A 10096-nucleotide genomic window follows, 5' to 3' on the forward strand; every position below is an offset into this window, starting at 1 on the left:
ACTTCAGAAGTTACAAATTGAAGTGAAAATACGTATCACGAGATTATTTTCAACTAATAAAGTTTATATACATGACAAATGTTTTGCGTTAATTAGGTTGAAACAAAAAGACAAATTTTCCATACCCTGCGAGTTGCGCGCGACGGTGCATAGAGTTCTTTTCCAGAACATAAGTAATCAAAGAACATATGTTTGATCATTATATCAGCATTCAATTGTCTTAGGTATATCTTTATAAAAAATTGATCTTGATATAAATAGAAATTTTTGGCTATTTTCATTCTCTTTCAATTTATAATGGTACACAGAATTACAAGGTAAGTTGCAAGTGGGCAGACATTGTCACTGGTATCTTTGGTATCAGCCACCTCTGTCCACATCAACTGGAAAGAAGCCAGTTTCTTTTAACAATGCTGGCCTACTTTTATGCTGGACTGTTATAGCAAGTTGAAGTTGTAACAAATAATTAGGCCAAAACTATAGTCTTTATTCTGCAAAATTGATTAGCATCTCTTGGAAGGGGCACAATTTGTTGACTGTTCCTCTTCCTTTCAGATAATTCCTCATGTGCCATAGCAGTCTTTTTCACATCCCGAGGTTGGAGCAAATGCACTACACTGCACCATTAACATTCTCGATATCGTCTTTCGTCAAATGCATCTTGCCTTTGTCTCGTCTGGGGTTTCTTCGTGTTTGATCTGGTTGCCCTCGCTACAGAACAAACAAGATTTTACCAAGATCACAATCACTAGAGTCAATGCCATTGTCCATGCAAAGGCTCTTAGCTTAGGAGATTCCCATATGAAATAATTATATATTGTGATTGTTGTGTTGACACATATTGGTGCCTAATATGGTACCTAGAGTATGACAGGGTTAAAGGGATAAGGGTTCGTTCGACAGGGATATGCTTACTGTTTAAGAAATAATGGTAATATTAAAACATGAACTAGGTATATTAGTACCTTTCTCAGAACAAATGCCAAATAAAGGTAGGCTACCTCCCATTCATCTGGTGATAGAGTACCTGTTATTAGCAACGTAAGTCAGAACAGAAGCTGGGGGGGAGCATATGAAATAACAACATACTTGGATGAAATATCAAAGCAGTAACATTCAGCAGCCAACATAACTAAACTTACTTTGGTCTTGGTTCCCATCACCTAACGCACCGAGCCTCCTCATTAGTTCAACGAACTCTGGTTTCTTCATGTATTCCTCCACAAATACGTGGTTATTCTTCACAAAAACTAGCTCAAAGTCATACTGCATTTAAGAAAACAATGTTGTCAGAAAACACTAAGGTGGCGAGAAACAACTGCATAATATTCTTGAATTCTATCTACGATATACCTTCCTCAGTGGCATTACGTTATATCAGTATTTATGCCTCATATACAATACAGAAAATCTCTCTATTTTCCAGAAGAATTCATGTAGAGTGTAATATACTCTCATTTTGTGAGACTCATAACTAGCATTAGAGAGCTCTCTATCAAGAAAAACGCCTCCTCAATATAAAAGAGAACCAACCAGGGTCTTGATTCAAAGAAAAAATTATATAAGATCCAAAAAAAGAAACATATAAACCTAGGATTTCTCATTTTCAATTAAAGGGAAAAGGATATCTAAAGTCAAAGAACAAATGACTTGTGGGTTCGAAATATATCCAACTAAAAACAGGAAGCACAGACGCTAATACCTCTTCCGCCAATGCCTTGAAGACGTGGAAAGGGACAATCCACTCGGGACAGTCAACAGCATCCTACAATCCAAATCTTAATTGTTTATTTGTAGACAGGCAGAGAAGTCAAATATACTCACACATAAGATGCAATCAAAGGATTTTAAATATCAGGATCCTAACTTGCTTGTCAGGATTTAATAGGAGGAAATAAGATCCCAAGCATAGTACATACAAAATTAGTAGGTTCTGTTAACATAGCTACTCCTCACCTGTTAATATGTTCGCATTAATATTGTCAAATTGAATATTAATGAATGAGTTTTGAGCACCAAAAAAAAGTATTTGCTTTCATTTATAACACATGCAAATCCTCACAAGTAGAGTAAGAACATTCATTAGTCTGCTAGAACTTGCCGACGTCGAGGCTAAATCAAAAAGACAATAAAAAAGGCAGAATACATCGGCAGGCCATTAAACTTGTCCACACTTTTCACTTAGACACTCTATCTTAAGTCCGTTCCATTTGAACACTCCAATCAGCCCTCTACTGTGTCATTTAGACACAATATGCTGACATAGCAAGGTAAGTGTTTCTCACATTTTTCAAGCGCGTGAATCATCCGGAAAAATAAACTCCACTCGAAAAATGTATAGCTTCTGCCGAAAAATATATAGCTTCTGCCGGAAAATTTTCCGGTCATCTTCTTAGCCCAAATTTTATTTGTTCACACCATTACTACCATATCCTCCTTTAGATCTGGACACCACCACCATCACATTTTAATGTGGCCGCCATCATAAACTTCTCATTTTTCTTCTAAATTTTAAGATTTGGCTAGCCGGTGCAATTCTGGCCGTGAAAGTTGCAACGCTGTAGCTGCCTACCTCATCTGCTCCGTTTGTCTTCCACCATGGGAGTGACCATGGGATGGCACGAACTAGAACTATGACAAGAGCCCCCTCATTGTAAATCGTCGGGCGAAACTTCATTTCTTCCGACGAAGTTTCATTTTATCCCAACAGTTAATTTTGTGACTTGAATCTTAACCTTAATCAGATCCGACTAGATCCGAGCGGATCTGACCAGAAATAACAAGTTTGGCGACCCTTATGCATTAGTGTCTTCTTCTCCTCGTTTTATTCTTTTTATTTTTGTCTACATGTTATAGATCTAAAAACATATGGTGAAACTCCATCATTTTTTAATCCGATCCGAATTTTATTTCTGGCGACTTTGTGGTTTGTTCGGAGTTTCGTTTTTTGGAAAACTTCATGCTTCTGTTCGTTCATTGTTATGATTAAGTTTTGTTATTCTTTGCTGTCCGAATTTGTTGATTTGTTTGCCAATGATTTTATTGGTATTCTATCCATGTTGTTCTGTTTGTTTGCTGCTGCAATTTGGAAGAAAAGTTGGCTGGAAAATAACTTTTCCGGTGAGGTGGGAAAGATGACGACGCAACGGGTGGGGTTAAGTTAAATCCACGTGTCTTTATCTTATTCGTCACTCCGGCGTGTGAATTACACGCACCTTTTGTGTTTGGCTGCCTAAGAATTTTGTGTCTAAATGACACAATAAAGACCTTGTTAAGGTGTTCAAATGAAATAGACTTAAGATAAAGTGTTAAAGTGAAAAGAGAGGACAAGTTTAATGGCCTGCCGATGTATTCTGCCAATAAAAAATCCTTCAATATGCACAATTCTAAATGCTTAAAGCAAAAATTGAAAAAAGATGCACGTATAAATAGCTACAGAAAAGGTAGATAAAAATTGTAGCATTGATTCCAAAGTGAAGCCAAGATTAATGTTTTGCAACTAAATCAACAAAAGAACACGTGCTCTAAATTTTTAGCAATAAGATTAAAGGACGCAGCTAAGATACATAAAGGCACATGGTGTACACACCTCCAGATGGAACTTGTATTTGATGCCAAAAGGATTTGAAGATTTAAATTTCTGCAATAATAGAAGATCTTAATATACAATAACACACATACCTAGATTAGAAAGAAAAAAACAGAAATTTCTGTAGAAAATGATAACATAAATTACCTTCTCTGAGAATTCTTCATCAAAACGTATCCAATAGACACTATTACCAAAGGCTAGCCCTTCAGCTGCAATTTCAGAGGAAAAGGGACCATATATATATATCAATAGATCTTTAAGACTGTATAAAAAGCTACTACATAACACATTTCAAAAATATGCAAGGACACCATCACTCCACTAGTCCGAGTGATGAATACACGATCATAAAAGAATGGATAATATTAGATATAATCACAGAGGCTTCCAGTGACATACATGAGAGTATAAAATGAGAAACTGTCACCTAAGATGGTGGAAACCGTGCTTGTAAGTGTGATACTATGATGATTGAAGGTGCTAAAAAGGGACAATGTAGACCTAAAATCATATGGAGGGAAATTGTCCCAAAAGACCTACAACCTCCCATAATCGGTGCAGACTTAACAAAGAAAGAATACAATAGAAGCAAAGGAACTACAAATGCCGACAAGTTAGGATTAAGGTTTAGTTGAATCCTTGTATGTAAGTGTAGGAAAAAGCGTTAGATTTAGGGTGTTTGGTATGATGGAAAATGTTTTCCACGAAAAATATTTTCTAGGAAAATGTTTTCCGGAAAACAAGTGATTTCTTACTTATTTTCTGGTGTTTGGTTACTAAGGAGAAAATATTGTCCCGGGGGAGGGGCGGTTGGAGGGTGGGCGAGGGGTATCAGGGAGGAGGTGGGCAGGGTGAGGTCGGGGTGCAAGGTGGTAGATCGGGGTCTGGGGGTTGGCGAGGGTATGGATTGGGGGTGGCAGTAAGGTGGGGAAAAGGGGGGTGAAAGTGAGTTTTGATGATTTCCCACCTCTTGGCAGGGAAGTCATTTTTCTCCCATTGGAGGAAAATGAGCTCATTAGAAAAATATTTTGCATAACATTTAAGCCAACTAAACATGGGAAAATTGAAAAAGATTTTTTCTAGAAAATATTTTCCCTTCGTACCAAACACACCCTTAGATAACTCCTATTCATTTTTCCCTTGTACCAAACACACCCTTAGATAACTTCTATTTTGAAGGAATCCTTAATGTGCCTCACAGGAAATTATTTGTCAACACCAGAAGGAAATAGGCCCAAATAGAGGATATAAAGGATTTACATAGCCAACCCATCTAGTTTAAAGTTGAGACATAGTTGAATGATTGATAGAATAAGGCAACAACTCATTTACTACCCCCCCCCCCCCCCACACACACACAAAAAAACACACAAAAAGAACCAAAAAGGAATAAATAAAAGTAGAACGATCTTCTTGTTGAACTTCAGCTCCTTGATTTTTTTGATTGTAAAGATAGAGACGGAAGTGAACACACATCATAAAGACATCACAGTCAAGACATTTACAGTTTCAAGAGGGACAAGCAGAGCAGTGTAGAGCAGAAAATAAACCTTCTCTTAGCTTCTTGATGATGACATTGGCATCTGGCATTGTTCCAATAAATATTCCTCCAGGTCGAAGTAAAGCCGAGACATTGGCCAGCGCACGCCGTGCACGTGCCTCAGTTGACCACGAATAATGCATAGCAAACTGCAAAGTTCAAGTTTACAATAAACTATGAAAGTCCACCCATGACAAGCATAATTTACCGGATAAAGGGCTGTCGCCTCTACAGCTACTATGCAGAGGCATCCAATTAGGAGAATACCGTACATCCAATATTTCCTCAACCTTTACTTCCCCAAAGTTTTTCCTTTTCAAAATTAAGAAAGATGTGGATTATACTCCTTTTTCAGTGAGCTTGTCTGGAAAAGCTTCTGAGCACACCAAGTAATTTCAGTTTTCAATGGAAAAATAACAGGTTAAGATGGACAACGGCGATAGCAGAAAGGAAACATCTAATATAGCCAGGAAGCAGAGCATGAAAGCTTGAGAAGAGATATTTACCAGGGCATCAACATATCCAAAACACCTCAAATTTTCTGGTAGTAAGAGAAATTATCTTTTTTTTTATAGTAAGAGAAGTTGTCTTATAAAGCAATGCAACTCATATAAGCATGTATCTCTATCGGCTAAGCCAGAAAACAGCTAATTGGTACGACAGATTTCTACGGGAAAATAATACTAATGGTCACTGAGAGCGAAATCTCAAACTAAGTTTTTGACCTAAACCTATGAAGAACAAAGCTTGCTATATAATATGAAATGCAGGAGACAGGCATACCTGACAGCTACAAACATCAAAAGGTGCATCATCTGCTAACACCCTATCCAGACGAACCTGAAGTTCACCACACAAAAGATATGAGTGGAGTCACTCCCCACGATTTTTCAGTTAAAGCACAAAGCAGTTTGGGATATCAGTAGTTTAAAGCAAATATTGATCATCACAGCACATCAAGCTAATGACATGGCATCTAAGGTCCTAGTATGTCTAGGAAATGACTCATTAAACATTCCTGATGTTTACGACGAGAAAGAAAGCAATAAAATTATAAAAGATATGAATTTTCAGTTCCATCTGCAAGAATGACAAAACTTGATCATGTGGTTAGCTGATTTACCTCAAAACAATCTCCACACATAAGTCTGGCAGGAAATGAGAACTTTTTGCGGCGTTGATGGTGATCTGCCTCACCATTGTAACGGGTTCGGCAGTCTTCTATCTTTACATAATACAACGGTAATATCAAAGTCAGGCTAGCATTCAACTACCATAGAAAATAAAATATGGACCTCAAAAACTAGAATCCATCATAAATATATAGAGAAATATAACCTTCTAAAAGATGAATTTTTGTTCCGAAAATAAAGGATAAACCTAGCATGTAAATCATCTAAATGGAGGACATTTAACTTTTAAGAAATGAAAGCATTTCATATATCTGATGCATTTAGGCCTGTGATGTCAACTGGGTACAATTTAAGGTTCTGTGACCTTCGCTTGATGTGAATCATCCAGATTAACCTCCAATTAAAAGGCTAAAACCGCAACTTGATCAACATTACCCTCAAGTAAAAATTGATTTTCTATTTCTATCTTGCTGGTCAATGCTACTAGTCAGCTACGAATTATTCAAATTTGATCAGCTAGTACTGGTAAATTACGCGAGCAAAAATGATAGCATAACATGCAGATCAGGTACATGGCACCCTCACCATAAGCAAAAGTTGTCTATGACAACCGCTTTTTTCTTGGGATAAGGTAAAGTTCTACGATGACCTAACCAGTGGCGGAGCTCGAAGCCGACCTACGGGTTCGGCCGAACCCAGTAGCTTTAGTCCAAACTTTGTATTTGTATTAAATATTCACTAAATATGTATAAAAATTAAATTCAGAACCTAGTTACTAACACCATATATCGCTATCCTACAATTTAAAACCCATAAAGTTCAAATCTTAGCTCCGCCTCTGAACCTAACACACAAATAGAGATCCCCAATGTGTTAGTCCACTTCTTATCAACAAACTTGAGTTGTTCCACCATTGTTCATGGAAAGAATATATCAAAAGCCTAACCAAATCAGAGAGTTATTCCAATAATGAAGACTACTAAGAAAACAAGGCAGGTGCACTCGGTACTTATGCAAATAGGATGCGCGCTCAGCAAGTTTAGTAAATTTTGAATCTTAAAAAGAATACTAGCAGAGTACTACTGACGATAAACAGAAACATGAACCTAATCTGACTGAATACATGCAATTTAGTGCTGAACAGCAGAACATCTAATAATGGTTACAAACATCTTTCCACTTTATAAGTCATCAAGTAACAAGAGTGTGTCTTCTAGAAAGTCATATAAATAGTTCAACAAAATAAATTAGCTTGCTGAAAGGAAGTTCTGACCTACAGCGGCAAGAGCAGAAAAGGCAACAAAAATATATTCATCCAGCGTGAACTTACCGAACCATCTGCAATATCAATGCCAACATAATATCCAATCTTTGCTTTATCCCATTTAATAAGATCACCACCCTGGTTTAAACAAAAAACATTGAAAATAAGATGCATGATGACTTGTTTATTACCACCTAGAAAAACTAACAGGTCGGACTGCCAGATAATTGAGATACAGTACAATAGGCAAGAAGTACCTTCCCACAAGCAAGATCAAGGACTGCATCCCCTCTTTTGGCATAAAGTTGAATCAAGACACTCTTGATCTAACATGCCAGAAAACCTTATTAGCAATGAACCATGCAGAATAACCTTGCCCACGAATAAACAAGACATACCCAATTGTTAAGTTTCTTTAAATGAATGATAGGACTTGCTTCGCGCTCTTCAAGAGTTTGGTTGGTCCTCGCGCTGTAATGATCAGCCACCTTCCTGGCAAAGATTTTTGTACTCTCATCTTCAAGAAAATGAGTGTCGCCTGACACCAGTTCAAACTTTAAATCAAACCGCAATAGAAAACCAACTTCTGACTTCTTTTATCCAAAAGGGTTACAACTTCCTAAAGTTTAGCATCACAAGTTCATTTTTTTACGGCATAATACATCGCCCCTAGCAGTTAAACAACTACCCTGCATAGTAAATAAGATTCTGACATTATACCAATTGTAGCAAAACACTTTAGCAGCTAAAATAACAGTAAAATTCTCTAACTTTCAGGGTGCTAATACAACAACGAAAACAAATATTCTGTATCCATTCAATACAAATAAAATGTCAATAATCAAGTGAGACAAAAAGTATCTTCTAGGTTGTGCTTACACAAAAGTAAAGTTTCCAACTTTACGAGTATTAAAATAGGGGAAAATTACCTTCTGGGGTTGAGCTAAAATAACAATAAAGTCCCTAACTTCATTGGGTATTAATGCAACAATGAACAAAAACTTTGTATCCATATTATACCAAGAATTCTTGGTAAATAAAAATCAAGTGGGGTATTTGATAAAAGAAAAAGAAAAAGGAGAAAATTACCTTCAGGGTTGTGCTTAAATTTGGATTGAGGAGGTCCATGAGAACTGGAAGATGGAGATTCCGAGTAACCTCGTTTCATAATTAGAATCAAGATTTAACAACACTGTCGATTATGACAAATCTGAAAACTACAGGCGTTTTCAGATTCTATAAAGAAGAATGTCTAAAATTAACCAATTTATTAACAGTGAGAGACAGGGAATGAAGGGTAAGTGTTTGATTTTTTTGACTCGGACAGCTTTTGGACTAAACCCCTTTTGGATTCGTTTTTTTTTCCTCATATATACAGTAGGAATAAGGTTACAAGGTATGAGACGGTGCCAGGAAAAGGAAGTAAAATTTCACACAATTAAGTATAGTCCCTCAACTTTGTATTTTACTCCAATTCAGTCCACAATGTAAATCCCACTTAAATAAAAAGTTTACTTACTCCTATTTAAATACCATAAATAAATACTTTATTCTCTATTGTTATACGTTATTCACTAATAATTTGGCCTCTCATATTTCTCAACAAAAAATATTAAACCTTACATACTTCTCAGCAAATATCAACTTACTAATATTCCAACTCTCTTAATAATACAAAGTGAAAAAATGGTGATATATAATTTGAGATAAAAAATTCGTTGTAAGAATATTGAGATAATTATTATTATTATTATTATTATTATTATTATTATTATTATTATTATTATTATTATTATTATTATTATTATTATTTATTTATTTATTTATTTATTTATTTATTTAAAGAACTCCATGGCAATTAATATTGCAAAGGTGCACACACCTTGCAAGTTCACTAGCATCCCATAAGAGTGGAATATCTTTTGGATGGACGAATTTGGTAAGAACTTTTTTCAATCTAAATTCGAACCGAAAAATCTACAAATTTATTAATATTTCTAACATATGATGATGTGTAAGTAAGTAAAAATTGCAAAAGCATAAATTTTTATAAGATAATATATTAATATTACATACAACTTCATAGTATTCAAAAAAGTCGATTTTATTTGCCAGCAAAAGGGTTTAGTTATTGATATCTTTAAAGCTACTAATTAAATTTCAAAAATTACCAATTAATAATCGAAATAATAAAAAGACACTTCACAAAAAGAAATCTTAACCCAAATCATGGAAAGATACAAATCAAAATATACCTACCCAATAGTCACATATATATTGAATATGATTAACTAAAAAACAATAAGGGGAAGGGGTCCCAATAAACTGTCACGACCCTAATTTTCCTCCGTAGGATGTCGTGATGGCACAAAATCTCTAAGACTAGATAAGCCTATCAATTATGCGGAATAACGGAATCTAAAACTGAAACTCAAATCTCAACATATGAAATGAATAAAAACTGCAATTCAAAATAGTTACAACACCTAAAACCCGGTAGGATTAAGTCACAAGCTTCTTAGAGAAATACTAAGTGTCTCTAAATATCAGAGTCTAGTGAAGATAAG

General features: G+C 35.6%; 1 protein-coding gene across 2 annotated transcripts; it reads right to left on the reverse strand.

Moving 5' to 3' along the window:
• Positions 1–258: 258 nt before the first annotated feature.
• LOC107798810 (mRNA cap guanine-N(7) methyltransferase 1) lies at positions 259–8874 on the reverse strand. Of its 2 annotated transcripts, none has more exons than XM_016621933.2 (13): positions 8619–8874; positions 7928–8067; positions 7787–7855; positions 7596–7667; positions 6256–6357; positions 5916–5972; positions 5143–5281; positions 3737–3801; positions 3590–3640; positions 1703–1765; positions 1143–1266; positions 966–1027; positions 259–860 (listed from the first exon to the last, which is right to left on the reverse strand). In XM_016621933.2, the coding sequence occupies exons 1-13, from the start codon at positions 8695–8697 to the stop codon at positions 849–851; spliced, it is 1035 nt and encodes a 344-aa protein (XP_016477419.2). In that variant the 5' UTR covers positions 8698–8874; the 3' UTR covers positions 259–848. The 2 variants fall into 2 exon arrangements, with proteins under 2 accessions (XP_016477419.2, XP_016477360.2); XM_016621874.2 differs by having other exon boundaries at positions 259–711; positions 8619–8873.
• Positions 8875–10096: the final 1222 nt, after the last annotated feature.

The sequence above is a fragment of the Nicotiana tabacum genome, chromosome 2 (genome assembly GCF_000715075.1).
Source record: "Nicotiana tabacum cultivar K326 chromosome 2, ASM71507v2, whole genome shotgun sequence".
NCBI classification, from domain to species: domain Eukaryota; kingdom Viridiplantae; phylum Streptophyta; class Magnoliopsida; order Solanales; family Solanaceae; genus Nicotiana; species Nicotiana tabacum.

Bases quoted from the DNA above. Each gene is read 5' to 3' on its own strand.
- LOC107798810 (XM_016621874.2), bottom strand. From the start codon at position 8,697: ATGAAACGAGGTTACTCGGAATCTCCATCTTCCAGTTCTCATGGACCT. The intron at 6,358-7,595 runs GTAAGTTCACGC...TATTATGTAAAG, and splicing joins TTGATATTGCAGATGGTTCG to ATAGAAGACTGCCGAACCCG. The intron at 1,028-1,142 runs GTAAGTTTAGTT...TGCTAATAACAG, and splicing joins TGATGGGAACCAAGACCAAA to GTACTCTATCACCAGATGAA.